This window comes from Eumetopias jubatus, unplaced genomic scaffold, assembly GCF_037043125.1.
Source record: "Eumetopias jubatus isolate StellerSeaLion01/CBP00866 unplaced genomic scaffold, mEumJub1_p1.0 scaffold_2, whole genome shotgun sequence".
Classification (NCBI taxonomy): Eukaryota; Metazoa; Chordata; class Mammalia; order Carnivora; family Otariidae; genus Eumetopias; species Eumetopias jubatus.
Genome location: NW_028274808.1, coordinates 983,889 through 1,002,382, shown reverse-complemented (window position 1 = coordinate 1,002,382; position 18,494 = coordinate 983,889). Strand labels below are relative to the sequence as shown.

The 18,494-nt window shown below is 50.0% G+C and overlaps 1 protein-coding gene across 1 annotated transcript in view; it reads left to right on the top strand.

Moving 5' to 3' along the window:
- ERICH1 (glutamate rich 1) overlaps positions 1–18,494 on the top strand; it is a 55,206-nt gene that overhangs the window by 25,585 nt on the left and 11,127 nt on the right. Inside the window, exon 3 of the mRNA XM_028099762.2 lies at positions 1,927–2,079. Coding sequence (XP_027955563.1) covers positions 1,927–2,079 — 153 coding nt within the window. The remainder of the gene's footprint in view (positions 1–1,926; positions 2,080–18,494) is intronic.

The following is an 18,494-nucleotide window of genomic DNA, read 5'->3' as shown; positions in this document are numbered from 1 at the left end:
GACTGGGGAAGGGTAGATAGATGTCATCACAACAAACCATTTTTCTCCAGAAGAAATTGGGGAGAACCGGAGCTGGAAGCTGTCAGGTCATTTACAGTTCAAAGGCTCAGCCTTAGGAGCCACGGGTGTGCTGTCCAGATGAATGAGAGCTGTTTCCCTGTTTCCCGGGAGCACGGCACTGGATGGAGATGCATCTCAGCTGCCTCTGGTGACCCAGATCGTGTTTCACTTCCCCATATGTGCACCTGAATAATCAAATGAACAGTGACATTTCCAAGTTCTCTTTAACCTTCTCATCACTGACACTTTAGTGGACTGAAAGCTTCCAGAAATCCTCTGCGGAAAGGATAAACGTTGATGTCTGGGGTGGTCTCCTTGGAAGCCATGTCCCACTCTGCCCCTGATTCCAGTGGAATGACATAGTAATTCATCAACTATGAAGTAAATTAGTCTAAGAACTGAATTCTTGTATCTTAGCTCCAAGAAAGTGAAATACATTGATGGTGGAAGAATTGGAGAGTGTTTCAAGGTTTTTACATTATATGTCATATGTATTAGTGATTTCTTTCAAACCTTGTTTTGTTTTTTTTTAAATAAAATGCAGTTTTTCTGTGAAAGATTAATGGCGATATCCACTTGTGTTTGTCATATACAAGATTGCTTTACCATATTTTCAATGGAAATATGACGATTAAAAAGATGGAGAGGTCGTTTACGAACATCGCCCCTTCCCTAGGCTGCCTCATCATTGGCCGGTTCCTTTGCCCAGTAGTTTATTTTTGCTTCTGTTTTCCTTGTCTGAGAAGAAAGTTCCAGAAAGATATTGCTGAGGCGGGAATCAAAAAAAGATCACAGCCTGTGCTCCCTTCTAGGAGTTCTGTGGTCTCAGGTCTCACATCTAGGTCTTTGATCCATTTAGAGTTTATTTCTGTGTGTGGTCCCGTCTCAGGTTTGGAAGTGCAGCCTGGGGAACAGAGTCCGGAACGTTGTCATCCCGTGTGTGGGGCCAGATGGTGACTGCACTGCTCACAGGAACACTGCAGGACAGGTGGAATTGTCCAGTCAGTATGTGGCGTGAAACTAACGCACCTGTGTGTGTCAGCTGTGCGTGAGTTAAAGGTTTCTGCCACCCAGCGTTGGAAAGGGCGTGGGAGAAACCAGCCACCCTGTAGTTGCCTTTCTGGACCATGCGTCTCAGAACCCAGCAAGAGGTGCTTACCCTTCGGACAGTCCCGTTTGCAGGGATTTCTGCAAGGAACTCAGTGGTCAGCTGTGCAAAGTTATGTACGACAAGGACAGTCAGCAGCTGTTTGTGATAGTGGAAATTTAGAATCAACCTCCATGTGTGGAATTTAGGACAATGGTTAAATTATATTTAAATTATAATTTGCTGGAGACATGGAATATTATGTAACCATTAAAAGACCACGTAGATGTAAATGTATCTTAAGATATTATTCTGTCATGTTGTGTTAACTTTTGAATGATATTATATATGATATACAAATGTATAATAACCAAAGTGGGTGGCATGATCCCATTAAGATGTGTGTGCATGTACCCAGTGTATGCGCACTGTTAGCGCACACGGAGAAGAAGTTCCAGATCGTGTACCAAGACGTTAAGAGATTCTCATGGGAATGATGAGACGTGTGCTTGTGGAATATTCTTTTTTCTGCTTCCTTCTCATGAGTTATATTTTTCTCTCATTTTATAAAAACCCAGAGGCTAAATAATCACAGGTGGTTCCGTTCTCCTGCCTGGATGTAGGGCTGGTGCCCTCTGACAAGGCCTTGGCTTCCAGAGCTCCTGTGTTTCACGAGCCGTTGGGTCTCAGTCTTTGGTCGTGAGGTTGGGGAAGGGCGCCAGGGCCAGCAAATGTCTGGTCACGTGACGCCGTGGTCACCGTCCCTTTGTCTCCTGCAGCTGAGGACACCAAGGCCCCACCTCGAAGGCGGTTCTACACGGCGAGTTTGCCTCCTGAGGGGTACGTCCCCGCTCTGCCAGAGCCGCGGGGCAGCCCGGCCTCCGAGGACACCTCCGGCGGCGATGATGCAGGAGGAGGGCGCCAGCTCTCAGGTGAGGCGTGATTCCACAGTGTCCCGCTTCTATAGACTTCCAGTGAGAGGCTCAGGTGAGCATGTCCGCGGACGGCCACAGGATGGGCCAAACGTGTCTTGCCATCATTAAAAATGACAGGGAGACAGACTCGGGTGGGAGGAGACTCAGCCGGAACGGGGCCGGGGCGTAGTCGTCAGTAGGTTAGGAGAAGTTTACTATTAAATACAGCACGATGTTAATGGTACTTGTTTTGACTTAAGTAGAACTTTTTTCTTGATTTTCCAAATTTTAGAATTTCTGAGATTGTATATCAATTTTATAATTATGGAAATAACTTCTTTTGCATCTCTTTTATGGAAGAACTGAATGACTGTTTTGCTTTTGTGTTGGAATGTCCTGTGGATGAAGGAAAGTGAGGTGCCTGCTTTGGTGCGTGTGCTGGTATCACATTAGTCAAAGTAAAGAGGAACCTGGAATTGTCCAATAAAAATTTTACCCAGATGATTTTCTAACGAGTATAAACTGAAGAACTCTGTACTCTAAACCTTAATTAATCTGAACATCAGGAAAATGTGGTTTCCTTGTACATCGATCTTCCTGAGTCCCTAATTAAAGGATCAGAAACCATAAAACCAAAAATGGGGTAGCTAAGGAAAAATGTAGTTATCTTTTCAAGCCCTGTTGAAAATCTTTGGAATGTAATTATTGGATGAATAGATTATTTAATTAGAAAACTATGTTCTAATGAAGATCAGTGACTCTGGTGAACATACTTCACATGTACCTCGCATACTCGGTACAAAACGTGCGGGACTCATGCCCGTGCCACTGGACACAATTCCGCTCACCCGCAGCTGTGCACGGTTAGCTCTGCTGGCAAGGCCAGTGAGGGCCCGGCTGCGTCCTGGACCCCCGTGTCGTCAGCGTGAGTGTGTCCTGAGACTGCAGGATCTGAGCTGGGGTGATGCCCTCACAGGACGTGGAGGGGTGTTGGCACAGCTGGGCAAGTACGTCCCGGCCCAAAGCTGCCCCCACACGCAGGCAGCTGGCAGCCAGCCTGACGGTGGCCCATGGCTGAGAGCAAAACAGGCAAGACCGGGGGGCTGCCTACTGGAATTCCACGGTAACCTGGCAAATTCACTAGTGAGTTGGACAGCGCTGACTGCAACGTTATTACAGGATCCATGTCTGCGACTTGTGAGGCAGAATCTTTCTGTGAATTGTCTCTTCCTCTGTTACTTGTTGTGGGCATGGGTCTTCCTTTTCCCAGAGGCTGTGACCGGGGAGGGGCGTGGTGGAGATGGGGGCTGATGGGACTTGCGCCCCCACCCCTCACCCTCCGAGGAGAGCGTGGGCAGGCCCCTCCCTGAGCTCAGTCTTGCGCACCTTGCTCCGTCTGCTCTGCCTCGGGACCCTGAGCGGCCGTCTGCCACTGGGGTCTCTCCACAGCAGGCGGAGTCGGGGGCTCCTCACCAGCCAGGGACTGTGTCTGGGCTTGAGGAGGCGATTCTTTCTGGAGGCGCTGTGAGCTCGGTTGCCTAAGTCAGTGCTGCTGAAAACGCTGCCCACTTTTCCAGAAGAGCTTCGAATAACATACTCACCAGATCGAGGCTGGGAAGTCCGTATCTTTCCCTTTTCAACACTTGGAACCCATCTCTGTTTCCATCTGCTTTGTTTACTGTTTATCAAATGTTTTCTTCCCGTTGTCTGCCCAGGAAGTGGGCCGCTGCAGGGCGCTGGAGGGGATAAAGTTGGAGGAATGTGCACCCAGGCCTCTTACCAGTGGTCTCCAGAATGAACGAGTGTTCAGAGAGGCCGTGGCGCCCAGCTCCGCGCAGTGGGTGTGCAGCCTGAGCACACGCCAGGTGGGAGGCGTGCAGACCAGGAAGCTGGGAGGAGGAGTCCTGAATCTTCCTGTTTGCAATTTTAAGCAAAGAGAACATGAGCACTGACGTTGGAAAAGAAGAAAAAGTCAAATTGTTTCTGTTTTTCCAAGAACCAGTTCTGGCCATTGACTTCCACTGTGAATACGCAGGACCAGTAAGTCACTGACATAGTAGCTTGGAGAAAACTTGAGGAGAAGAGGGGTGACTCCGTCCTGCTTTTGTGTCCACGTGTGGCCAGCAGGCCAGCTGCTTGAGGCCTGCAGGTTCTGTGCCCACTCACCAGGCACTCCTGCAGGGCGCAGCCGCGGCCCAGGGCACCCAAGTCCCCAGGCCACCCGGGGAGCCAGTGGGGAGCCCCCGTCCTGGTCACTGGTCATCCTGCACCTACCCTCCCTGGGGAGGGCCCCGTCCCGGTCACCCCTCACTGGCCCCACTGCCCGCATGTGGGACCCTGATGTGAATGCACCTGGGGCTTGTGAACCGTCCTCACTAGGTTTGTTCCAGGCCCACGTGTGTTTGCTGTGGACACAAGCATGTACTCGCGGAGACCCGGTATCGCTGGTGTGCTGCTTGCTGTCCGTATGGCCTTTCCCATTCCGTGGGTAATCTCTGAGTGTAACAAATACAGACTTGAATTCTCTTAGGCCTACTGCTTGTTAGTGGGCCGGTGGGAGCTGTAGGGAAAGGGAGCTGCATCAAACCAAGCGGGTCCTATCGGACTCCAGGATCCCCCTCCTATGTTTGATTCACACAAGTGCCCTGGTACAGCTTTCGAGAAGAACTTCGTGCTCCTGTGCTCCTTCCTGCCTCGGATACCCGGCATTTCTGTGCTTGCTCACGTGGTATTGCACGTTGTTCTCAACGAGCCAGTAAACTGCGACCCTTAGCTCTTCCACAGAAAATGCTAACTGGTTGAGTCACTTCTCTGGCGGGAACACTGCTCAGCTCACCGTCTTGGTGCACCCCCAGGAACGCAGCCCTGTGTGATGTTACATAACGCAGGACCTTACCGTGAAAGTCCTCCCGGCTGGTCAGGTAATAAGTACTGTTACCAGCTCAGTCATCTCCCCAGCACACCGCCTGGCAGGACCTTGGGGACTCAGGTGCCCACTGGTGGAAACGTGAGCAGACGCGGAGCCTCCTACAGACGCCCCAAGCTCGTCCCCCGAGCAGCCTCGTGTCACCTGCAGAGGGAGAGGCATGCAGTGGCTCCGCGTGCCTGTGTCCTGGGTTCTTGTGGTCCAGGCCGGTCAGAAGTGCACCAGTGCTGGTGCGGGTGTGGGAGGGGAGCACCCATCACTCCATCCCTGGGATTTGGTGAGTGCTCCCGCTATGTCACGTGAGGTCGTAAGAAAGCTCTGCATCCACTTTATGTCAGCACCCCTTTCTCTAACAATATCATCGTGGAATTTCATTTTTAATAAGGTTAGTTAAAGGCCTGGAGGGTGTTTTTTGTTGTTAGCTTGTTTTAGTAAAGCTGTCATTTAAAACTTTGTTCTTCGCTCACTGTACACCCCCTGATGTTTATATAACAGTGAAAATTTGTTTTAGCATTCAGTGCTAGAAAATGCTTTGGTTGTTAGAAACTGGTGTGCTGTTTCTTATTGGACAAGAAATGTTTTACTCAGATACACTCTTTTTGCTTTGGCTGCCGGGGAGCTCAGATCATAGTTTTTGTTGTCTTTATTCAGTTGCATTTGGTTTCCTTGATCTCTGTTCTCTGATAGTTACCTCTCCCCACCTCTCAATGCTTGGGCTTTCTTTTTAGATTGAGTCCTTAAGATGTTGATTTTTCTAAGCTACGCCCTACCCGTTTTGGAAGTAAAAACAGTAAACAGTGTTCAACCACGCGTTCTCTTAACTAGTAAATGTCTGTTTAACGTTTGTGCTGGCTGTGTGGTCAGGCCCTGGGACCACAAAGACAGCAGACAGGGCCCTGCCTGGGGCTCGTCCCCGGGAGACTCGCGTGAGCCCTGAGGTAGAGTAAGTTACCTGACAACAGGCAGCAGTGCATGCCGCGGGAGCAGAGTGACCTCGGGGACATCCGCACGAGTGCGCAGGACTCAGCACGGCAGGCGGGGCACCTGATCCTGTGGAAAGCATGACTTAGGAACGGTGGACAGAGGGTAGCAGGACCTCTGGCAAGGAGGCGCCGTGTGTGCGGCATGCGACCCAGCTGTGATGCAGTGTCGCAGAGGCTGAGCCTGCCCACCTGCGGGGACAAGTAAGCGGGGGATGAGCATTGCAAGGACTTTGGATGGCGCCCCAGGTGACCTCTGGGGTCTGGACTTGGCACGTCTAGGGCACCGGGAGGGAGAGAGGGCGCCGTGACCTGAGCCGTCGTGGGTGATGGAGGGAAGTTGTTCCCAGGGGTAGTCAGATGTGTGACTTTGCTCGAGAGAAGGACCCTCCTCCCCACATCAGTGCTTCTGAGCCTGGAGGAGCCGCCGTGAGGACGCAGAGACAACTCTCGTGAGCATCTCTCCTTCTGGTGGACCTGGCCTGGACCCTGCGGTGCCTCCCACGCAGAGGTGAAGGCACTCACACACTGTTGGCATGGCGGAGCTTGTCCCCAAGGGCGTCCACACCCCAGCAGGTGCCGGGGACAGGTGCATATGTGCGAACAGGTTCACCCCCACACGCCGCCCCTGGAGGTCACTGCACTGGGAATGGAGACCAGCCCGGAGCACAGTGCTGGTGTGAAGCTGCCGCGGGGCATTCCAGTGGCCGGCACGTTTCAAACGCCCCCGAAATTACTGTTTGCACGCTCCCTGTGTGTCTCCCACTGTCTCCAGCGCGCCCTGGTCGAGAGCTCTGTGGGCCTCACTCATCCTTCCGGAAGGAGGGTTCTGTGCTCCGTCGGCCTCACGGCGTAGTAGTCTTACAACTCTCGCCTCTCACGTCTGTCGTTGTGGCCCAGTGACTGTTGTCCACGTTGCTTCCTTCAGCCCCACGTTTAGTCAGTGCCTTTGAGCCGCTGACCCAAGAATCCAGCTTTCGTCAGGCAGCAACAAGCCTCAAGCCCCCCTCACGTCCTTAGAAACAGAATTGTGGCTGGGCCCATGATTTCAGTTCAGCTCCAGCAGGGAGCCCAGCAGGCGCTGGTGAGCCCGTACCTGCAGGTGATCTGGGCACAGGACGGGTCCTCGTGCATCCACCTCATTTAGACACGCTTTTCGCAGCTGCCGCTGCCTGCACCTGAACCTCCTCCCTTCTTCCCTGAATTAGATGTTCTCACCAGCTGCCCTCCGTCTGCCCTCGCGTCTTTCCGTGCTCTGCTCTCAGTGGCAAACCCCTGTGCCTCCCCTCCTCCCGCTGCCTCCCACCGCAGTGACCCCTGCGGCTTGCCAAACTGTCGTCATCATGACACAGGTTCCTGCAGCCACGGCACAGACTAAGTCCCGGAACCATGACCAGAAAGTGTACACGTTACACAGAAACAGGAGGCTCGGTCTCTAGAAGGAGGGCCTTTTCTGGGTACTCCTCATCTTTGTTGCTTTTGTTTTGCTAAAATGAAAGCACTTTGTTTTCTTGCTCACAGAAAATACTTACTACAGGAAAGTCACGCGTGACGGACGATGCAGAGAGAGTAAGGCAGCACGTAAGGCCTCTAGCCGGAGGCTTCGAGTGAGCATCTTCCACACGTCCCCTGTGCACAAGACGCACGCACACAGTTTACTTGTCTCTCATGTTGCAGTCCAGAGTTTTTCTTCTCACAGCATATAGATATGTTCATATTGTGTTTTTCAACAGCTGAAATCTGTTGAAATCTGTTTGGTGAAAGCAGGTTTCCAGAAGTTTCCACACTACTGCAGTTCGCACATGTGCATAATCGCTGCAGTCCGATTTCCTCCTGAATACAGACTCTCACGTAAGAGTAAACATGTTTCTAAATTTCAGGACCTGTTCACAAACTATCTTTCCAAAAAACTGTTGCAGTTTACGGTCCTGAAGGCCGACTAAAGTTCACTTTCTCCCAGAGCCAGGCCTTTTCAGCCGGAACTTTTAGCCCCTTCCCTGGACAGCATGTCCTGCTGGTCGTGTGAGGAGACCGCGCGTCCGGGACGGTCTTCCTGAGCCTCAGAGCTTGGTGGACAGATCTGCCTCTGCAGAAACCGAAACTTTCTTCACGGCCAAGTACACGGTGTGCATGGTTAAAACACAAAGGAACAAAATAGGAAAGGATATTCGCACATTTCACGTCGGTGAAAGTGAATTTCCTAAAAATGTGGCAAGCCGTCACCCTGGTAGAATGAGCAGAACAGAAATGACAACACCCTGAAGAACAAATAAAAACAACTATCTTAATAAACGTATGAAAACACCCTTTTATGGCTCTTTACCTTTGGAATTTTTACGTGAAATGTTTGAGCCATCTAAAATATATTTTGTTAGAACAGGTGTAGGTCCATCTCTTTTTTTTCAAAATAGATTTACCCTTTTAAATCCAATACCTTTTCTCGAATTATCTATTAATTTCCTTAATGGTTTTTTTCAAATCTTGGTAAGAGAGCAAATCCCCACCTAGCCCTGACCTTGGCTCTGTTCCTCGGGACTCTCTGGACCAGCCCTTCCTTCCCAGCTGCCCCCAGTGGTATTTGGAGCTAGACGGGCCTCAAGACGGTTGGGTGGATGGGAGCACCACACCCCAGCTGAGGGGCAAGCACAGATGGCCATCCCTGCTCCTCACCCCTCCCCAGAGCCCCTCAGGTACCCCAGGACCAGGACCCTGTGAAGGGGGGTCGACTGCAGGAGACTCGGGCTTGGTGAGTGTGGCCCTTGCAGGGGCGGGGCTTGCGCCGGACGAATCCACCATCTCCACCCGTTCTCTTATCATTGTCATGTTTTCAGAAGAGCTCCATCATCTTGAGAACTCCCCAGGTTTACTAATCTGCTAACTGATCAGTTATTAATTCTTACGTAACTGCATACATCTCTCTATGACCTTCCCCAATACTGATTGCTGTGTATTTCATGATGGTGCCCACTTTTTTTAGTTTTGTTTTTTGTTTTGAGAGGGAGAGGGTGAGAGAGACTCTCAAGCAGGCTCCCCACTTAGCACGGAGCCTGACACAGGGCTTAATCTCACGACCCTGAGATCATGATCTGAGCCAAAATCAAGAGACAGATGCTCAAACGACTGAGCCCCCAGGTGCCCCTTTTAGTTATTATAACATATTTTATGAAATTTCTGTAGACCCCAAAGTTTGATGAGGGCTAAAAATCTGGAACTAGGTCGTGTCCCTACTTATAATTACAGTGACAACAAGAGAAACAACCTCCGTGAAGTCACTTCCCCTTGATGCGCATCCCGCCGGGCTGGCTCCACTTGTCTAGAGTCATGAACAGCTGGTCAGAGCCTTGACTGCAGGCCTGTCTTTCTTCCTCCAGTGGCTGGTGTGGGTGTGTTTCTCCTTCCTGCGTGGACGTGCCTGCCTCGTCCAGCCCTCCCCTCCTCGTCCCTCTGGCTTGGTGCCGCAGAGAGGGGGCATGCACCTGGCCAGCGCTCAGTCCTGGCAGCCTCGTCCCAGGAGTCTGAGTCCTGGCCACCTCCGCCACTCGGGGACTGCCAGGGCATCTGCGCCCACTCAGAGAGCCGTTACGCATAAGCCGCGCCCAGTTCCTTACCCTGAGACAGGTGGCGGGGCCCCTCTCCCACACCAGGCTGTCTGCAGCATCCCCTGCTGCCCGCGGGGCCACTCTTGCTGTCCCTCTTCCCTGGGCTGACCCCCCTGCCGTCCTAGCCCTCGGATTGTTTCCACAACATAAAGTATATTTAACACCTGAATGATTTATTGTTAGCACATACCCACAACTACTTACATCTCTTCACAAAAGAATGTATCTGTGTATCGATGGAGCCAACTTGCTTTAGGTTATGATAACATTTGTATTATATCTTCATTATTATAGTTTTAGTGACTACAACAGTTACACTCTGTTCAGCGACAACAAACTGCCGTTTAGGTTTCCCGGTCTTGTTTCAGCGACCGAAAATGCTCCTTGGGGTTATCAGGTGTCTTCTGGCTGGTTCCCTGCGGCTTGTTGCTTTTTTTATTATTATTATTATGTTCAGTTAGCCAGCATATAGTACATCATTAGATTCTGACATAGTGTTCAATGATTCATTAGTTGCGTATAACACCCAGTGCTCATCACCCACGTGCCCTCCTTACTGCCCATCACCCAGTTACCCCATCCCCCCACCCCCCTCCCCTCTGAAACCCTCAGTTTGGTTCCCAGAGTCCAGGGTCTCTCATGGTCCGTCTCCCTCTCTGATTTCCTCCCATTCAGTTTTCCCTCCCTTCCCCTGTGGTCCTCCGTGCTGTTCCTTCTGTTGCACATATGAGTGAAACCATATGATGATTGTCTTTCTCTGCTTGACTTACTTCACTTAGCATAATACCCTCCAGGTCCATCTATGTCGATGCAAATGCTGGGTATTCATCCTTTCTGATGGCTGAGTAATATTCCATTGAATTATGGACCGCATCTTCTTTATCCATTCATCTGTTGAAGGGCATCTCAGCTCCTTCCACGGTTTGGCTGTTGCAGACATTGCTGCTATGAACATTGGGGTGCATATGGCTCTTCTTTTCACTGCATCTGTGTCTTGTGCTATTGCTTGGTTTTAAGGTAGCTCTATTTTTAACGTCTTGAGGAACCTCCATACCGTTTTCCAGAGTGGCTGCACCAGCTTGCATTCCCACCAACAGGGTAGGAGGGTTCCCCTTTCTCCACATCCCCACCAACATCTGTTGTTTCCTGACTTGTTAATTTTAGCCATTCTGACTGGTGTGAGGTGGTATCTCATGGAGGTTTTGATTTGTATTTCCCTGATGCAGGGTGATGTTGAACATTTTTTCATGTGTCTGTTTCATGTGTATGTCTTCTTTGGAGAAATGTCTGTTCATGTCTTCTGCCCATTTTTTTACTGGATTATTTGTTTTTTGGGTGTTGAGTTTGAGAAGTTCTTTATAGATCTTGGATACCAGCCCTTTATCTGTAGGGTCATTTGCAAATATCTTCTCCCATTCTGTGGGTCGCCTCTTTGTTTTGTTGACTCTTTCCTTTGCTGTGCAGAAGCTTTTTATCTTGATGAAGTCCCAAAAGTTCATTTTTGTCCTTGCTTCCCTTGCCTTTGGAGACGTGTCTTGAAAGAAGTTGCTGCAGCTGAGGTCAAAGAGGTTACTACCTGTGTTCTCCTCCAGGATTTTGATGGATTCCTGTCTCACATTGAGGTCTTTCATCCATTTTGAGTCTATTTTTGTGTCTGGTGTCAGAGAATGGTCCAGTTTAATTCTGCATGTGGCTGTCCAATTTTCCCAACACCATTTGTTGAAGAGACTGTCTTTTTTCCATTGGACATTCTTTCCTGCTTTGTTGAAGATTAGTTGACCATAGAGTTGAGGGTCCATTTCTGGGCTCTTGATTCTGTTCCATTGATCTATGTGTCTGTTTTTGTGCCACTAACCATACTGTCTTGATGATGACAGCTCTGTAATAGAGCTGGAAGTCCGGAATTGTGATGCCGCCAGCTTTGGTTTTCTTTTTCAACATTCCCCTGGCTATCCGGGGTCTTTTCTGGTTCCATACAAATTTTAGGATTGTTTGTTCCAGCACTTTGAAAAATGTTGATGGTATTTTGATAAGGATTGCATTGAAAGTGTAGATTGCTCAGGGTAGCATAGACATTTTCACAATGTTTATTCTTCCAGTCCATGAGCATGGAACGTTTTTCCATCTCTTTGTGTTTTCCTCCATTTCCTTCATCAGTGTCCTGTGGTTTCTAGAATACAGATCCTTCACCTCTTTGGTTAGGCTCCTTGCTTTGACTGTCTTCCTGGCTGGGCTGGTTCCCAGTGAGCTTGCAAGAATGTTGGTTTGAGCATTCCCCTGCAAGAGCTCTTCCTTCTTCAGCCTTCCCCTGGGAAGTCTGACTCCATGCTTGGTTCACGGCCATCTCCAAAGCCCACACACATTTCCCATCACATTACAGGGGCTCCTCACTCTTGCGGTTCCTGTCGCATCTGCCCAGTAACTTTGCCCTTTGCACTCCCAGCTGGGGTGCAGTGCAGGTTTGAAACCCAGGAGCAGGACCCTGGTCTGCCCGGCTTTCAGCTGGGAGTGCAGCAGGCGAGCCGGGGCCACCTCCCCGGTGGATCCAGCTCAGGACACTGAGCGGGTCGCTTCCCTGATGAGCCCGCCCCATGCACCAGCATCTGTGCCTGTCGGCCTCTGTGTGGCCCGTTCTCCGCAGTCCTCACCACCCACACGTCTTCCATGGCGCTCCTGAGGTCCCGGACGCTTGGCTCACTGTCCCGCTCACAGACGTCCCTCCTGAGGGCCCCACACCCCCGCCATCCGCAGCTGAGAGGGCTTCACACAGGCCCTGCTTCCGACCCGGTGCTGAAGGCTTGCTGAGTGTCCCCTCAGCTTCCTCACTGTGACCTGTGACAGCCTGCGGTGTCCTCTAAGACATGCCCCACGAGACCCCTCCACCCCAGCCTGGGCGTCGTTCCTCGCGTCTGTGCTCTGCCCGCCAGTGTCTGCACACCGTCATCTCTGCGTGTGTCATCTTTCTCTCCCCTCTGGGCTCACTTGCCTGTCTAGTGGGGGGAACAGCTCGGACTTCTGTGCCCAGAAAGAAGCCCAGCCATACAGTCAGTGAATCTTGGACAAAGGGGGCAAGAAGATGCAATGGGAAAAAACAGTCTCTTCAGCAAATAATATTGGGATAACTGGACAGCTACATGCAAAATGATGAAACTGGGCCACTTTCTTACCCACCCACAAAAACAAACTCAAAATGGATGAAAGACCTAAATGGGAGACCTCAAACCATAAAAATGCTAGGAGAAAACATGGGGGGGAAGCTCTTTGACATAGTTCTCATGAGTGACTTTTTAGATTTGACACCAAAAGCAGAGTCAATAAGAGCAAAAAATAAATGACCTATTGGGACTGTATCAAACTAAAATGTTTTGCACAGTGAAGGAAACAACAAAACGAAAAGGCAGCCTACTGAATGGAAAAAACATTTGCAAAGTATATATCCAATAAGGGGTTAATGTCCCAAATATAAAAAGAATTCTTACAACAGTAGCCAAAAAACAGTCTGATTGAAAAATGGGCAGAAGACATGAACAGACATTTTTCCAAAGAAGACATCCAAATGGCCAACAGACACATGAAAAAGTGCTCAACATCACCGGCATCAGGGAAATCCAAATCAAAACCTCCATGAGATACCACCTCACACCCGTCAGAATGGCTAAAATTAACAAGTCAGGAAACGACAGATGTTGGCGGGGATGCGGAGAAAGGGGAACCCTCCTACACTGTTGGTGGGAATGCAAGCTGGTGCAGCCACTCTGGAAGACAGTATGGAGGTTCCTCAAACATTCAAAAAGAGCTACCCTGTGACCCAGCTCTTCCACTTCCAGGCACATAACTACAGGAAATGGAAACAGGATCTCAAGGACATGCCTGCCTCCCATGTTCATTGTGTGCTATTGACAGTAGCTGAAACATGGAACAACCCTACATGTCCATCAAAGGGTGAATGGACAAAGACCGTATTGTGTACATACAACGGAATATGGTTGAGCCATGAGGAAGAGAGAAGTTCTGCATTTGCCACGACGTTGATGGACTTCGAGGGTATTATGCTACATGAAATAAGTCTGAGGGGGAATGTTGAATCCCGCATTGTGTCATATATGTGGAATCTAAACACAGAAGGCAAAGCCCTAGAAACAGAGCATAGGAAAGTGGTTGCTAGTGGTTGGGAGAAATAGGGAGGGGTTGGTAGAGGGTCCAGGTTTTCAGCTACACGATGAGTCATGGGTGGGTTGCCCGCTGTGTAGAGCTGGGGAGAGATGCCATGGAGGGAAGGGCTCATGCAGAAGCTGCAGTAATCATACTGAGAAGCACCCCCATCCAGAAGGGTTCCCATGAAATGCCAAGGTAGCAGCCCCCACAGTATGTGCCGAAGTGTTGCCAAGGAGGGCCCCAACCTCCCTGAGCTGCAGGCTTCGGGGCCGCACGTCCTCGATGGCACCTGAGCAGACTCTCTGCCGAGCAGGCTCACGCTAGTTCTCAATGCACCAGGTCACAGGGCTGGGTCCAAAAGGAGCATCTGTGCAGGGCTCACAGGTTCACAGCACGGCAGGTGCACAGTCTCCCCTGACTGTGCCCCGAGCTTTCATGACGGGACTCCATCAGCGTCACCGGACAAAAAGGTACATCACCTGGCGGCGGATGGTGGGAGGTGCCAGGTGAAGTGGAAGAGAAGTGTGCAGGGAGTCTGAGACCCGAGTGCTTACTCCATCTCATCCACGTGATCTGCCAGACTCCTGACCTGTTTGGGCTGCATTTTTCTCTCTGTATAATGAGGGGTTTGAATAGACGGTTTTCTGAATTCTCTCCCAGTTTTAAGGGTGAATGCATTTAGATTTCCTTGAACTAATTGTCCTATAAAGTGACAATGGGTAGAGAAGATTAATGAAAATAATTCTGATGCAGCGTCTCTGACCCGTCCTCTGTCCCACAGCGAGTCAGTGACGTGCACCACAGGCTCACAGGCCAGTGAGGGGGTGGGGTACGCAAACACGACGCTGATGGTGGGGGGCAGGCTGTTCAGCAGACCAGGTGTTCCAAGAGCATGGAGGCCAGGATGGGACAGGGGCCGAGCCCAGCGGGGCTGCCCTTCACTCGGCCCACGGTCACTGCAGACAGGTGCACATCCGAGGCTGCTTTCTCCATCTCATCCTCACAGCCTAGCCCGACCGAGCACCAAAGATGGCCAGTGATACCAAGAGCATCTTGTGGTGCTTTCTGATGGCATCAGGGAGGTGACAGGTGCACGGACCATGTTCTCCCAGGTGTGGCTGGCGGGCCCCTCCAGAAGGGCACTCTGTGGCTCCACATAACCCATTTTCCCATCATCACATGGACACAGATTTGGTTACCAGTGACCCATGGTTTCACATGGGATTTCACAAATTCTTCTCCAGGGCAGTTTGCACCTTCTTGTAAATTAGCCGAGAAATAGGGAATGAGAAATAGTGTGAACATGGGACAGGGGTGTGTGGTTCCTGCCACCATTGGCTGTAGACACAGTATAAAAATGGTAATGTGGAATTAAGGATTTTGCTAAGTCTCTGCCATACCCTGAAATAATGAGGTAGTGCCAGAACCCTGTGAATTCTGCACAGAAGTCTCACTGCATTCCCAAACTCAGACCCATTCTGAATCTCTGTGTCATCAGAGCCTCTCAAGAACACGAGTTTACCCAAAACCAGTCATCGTGAAGTAGGAAGTGTCCGCGAATGAGCCAGATGTTGGCAAGGATGTGGAGAGAGGGGAACCCTCTACACTGTTGGTGCAGTGGTGGGTCTCTACTTCTGGCCGGCAGACCTCATGAAGGAGGCCTCACGCCCGGTGTCCTCCAGGCCATTCTCGTCACTGGTGGCATCTCTGAGAGCTTCCCAAAGCCACCAGGGTCCCAGCCATCCAGGAGACCCTACATGAACTCACTGGTAATGCAAGGAACTCCCATTAGGAAACAGTCAAGGAACCCGGATCTCCTCTAGATTCACCCCAATCAGTCTGATAGGGAGAGAAAAGCCCCACATAAGAGGGTGCCTTTTTGGTTGTGTGAATACCACAGAGTAACTCTGAGGATCCCGAGATCTTAGTGGACCGCATGTCGCTATACTTCCGGCCCCAAAAGACAGTTGGTGCCTATTTGTGGAGAAGAGAAATAAGCATCATTTGCTGTGAACTTCAGAGCATGAGGAGCTCTGCACAGTGTCATTTTCTGTAGCTGGCTGGATCTGAAATGCGAGCTTTTTATTGAGAACGTAGTATGTCAAACATTGGAGAAACAAGTGGCTGAAACGTAGCCCTTAGAGCTCGCAGATTAAAGCCGGTAACAGGTCTTCTCCTCCCGTGCTGTGCGTTTCTAGCAGAAGGAGAGCCCTGGGGACAAAGGAAGCTGGCAGGTCTGAGCTGGGCTTGGCAGTAAGTGAAGGCAGCTCGTAAACAAGAGGAACAATTTAGTTTTAGGCACAGAGAATGAAGAATCATGAGAAGGTCTGGTGTGTTCATGTGAAAAGTGTTGTAAAGGGTCAGATTTATCACTTCACCATATTTTTATAAATTATTCTACATTACTAGGAGTTCTGCACGTAACCCAGCCAAACAGCTACGTTCTGTTCTGCTTATAAAAGTTACGTTCGTTTGCATGCAGGCATTGCCCAAGGGACATATATGGTCTATAGGTTGTTCTGAAATGTTAACACTTAAAATAAATGGATCTTTATATTGACAGTGTTGCCTACATATCAGATCTAATTACTAACACATGTTACTGTTTTTCAAAAGAAATGTTGAACCATGTCTGGGTCTGTATTGACTGAAATTTTCAAGCTAAGTTGCATCAGGATGTTATCCTTAGGACACAAATAGGGGAAATAGTCTCTAAGCCCCGTGGCGATGCGGGATGTCACGGGACCGCAGAAAGGCGGGGTGGCTGCTCGCAATCCTGGGAGCAGACTTGGCGCGCTCGGTGTCTGGTTACCGGTCGGCCCATTTAGAAGCTGCTGTGGAGCCCATCCTAACTGCAGAGAATGGGTTCACACAAGCAAAATCAGAGCTCGGGTGCCCCAAACAACTATGCAGATGTGTGTTCAGAGGCCGCCAGGGCTGCAGGTCTGGTGGACATGGAGGGACCGTGCACCGTGTGTGAGGCCGCCTCCACCACACAGGTCGGGGCCACGTCAGGAGAGGGTTGGCGTGTCCACCCTGGCCATCCACACCCTCCCTGTTCCTTGCTTCACGTCTTTCCTGGAGGTGAGAGGCGAGAGGCGGGTGCCCGGCGTCCCCAGATCTCCAGCTCAGGGGGTCCTCAGGGGGTCTGGGACACAGACGCACCTGCCCAGCACACAGCCTGCCCGCTCGGCCTGCGACTTCCCCCCTCGTCCCTGGTCTGTGTCTTGTTCTTGGAGGACGTGTTTACTCCACGCAAACCTTCTGTAGCTCAGTATTTATTGAATAATTTCTGTGTCTCTTCCTTACTTACACTATTTTAATTACTTTCCTGATTGCCCATTCTTTAACTTTTTTTATTTATTGCCCATAATTTAACTTTAATGAGTTGTGTCATGGTTTTAACATTATATCTAAGGGACTTGGGATTTTATTGCCATATATTAAGCCATTTATTTTATTAATTCAAAACTTTCACCATTTTATTGGTCATTTTATTGAAAGTTATCACAGAGAATTATTCTAAATATGAATTGTGTCGAGAAGTCCATATCCGAGTGTTTTTGTGGGCAAGGCACCACCTAATTATCCTTCCACCAAGTGCCTGTTTCTCAGTTTTCAAGACTAAAGTTTCATTTTCCAAAGACAGAGAACTCAAGCCTATTCAGAACTAACTAGAGAACTGGGAGATGATTTCAGTACCAAAACCTGTTTCAGAAGAGAAGGCAGGAAGTAATGAGGCTGAAGATTATTAGGTTGTGTATGTGGACCGCGTATTTGTTATGTTCCTGTGAAGTAGATATTTAGTGTGGCAGCAGATCAGAACATCTTATCAGAACAAAGTGATCTGATCGCTGTCAGGCAGACAGACTTGCAGTCATGAGGAATTTATTATCTAGATTGTAGTGTTTTGTTTTTGTTTTTGAGAGGAAGAGTCAGAGAGAGAGAGAGAAAGGGAGAGGGAGCGGAGAGGCTCTCAAGCAGACTCCCCGCTCAGCACGGAGCCCAACATGGAGCTCGATCCCATGAGATCATGACCTGAGCTGAAACCAAGAGTCTGACACTAACTGACTGAGCCACCCAGGCGCCCCCAGATTGTAGGGTTTGAAGCCTGGCGCCCTTTCTATGACATGAAGGTCCCGTGCATCTTTGGATGTTATTTGGGATTAAAATGATAGCTTGGAACTGAAGCGAAGCCCAGGCAGACCTCTTCCCTGTGGCCAGCTGTCGCGGCTGCTTCCCCTTCTTGCTCTCTTTGGAAATTTCTGCTCTAGTATCCAGAACCAATTAAAAAAAAAAAAGAGTGAGCAAATCCATTTTTTAAAGTTACAGGGAACTCCTAAAGTCCCCTCTGCGCAATATGCAGGCTGGGCTGCGGACGTGCCCCTGTCCCCTCAGTCTCTGGGTGGGGAGGGCAGTCCCGAGAGCCAGGCAACCACATCCTGACAAAACCTGCACCCCATTTTCACTTTGCCGAATGTGTGCAGTTGGCACTGGTCACTGGCCAATACTGTCCTGAATTTGAGGCAAACAACAGACTACGGAAGTAGTACGAGGGGCGCCTGGGCGGCTCAGTCGGTGAAGCATCAGCCTTTGGCTCGGGTCATGATCTCAGGGTCCTGGGATCGAGTCCCGCATCGGGCTCCCTGCTCAGTGGGGAGTCTGCTTCTCCCTCTCCCTCTGTCGCTCTCCCTCAAATAAAAAATCTTTAAAAACAAAAGAAAGTAATTTGAAGCACCTCATCTCTTCATATTTTAACAGGCCTGCCATGTG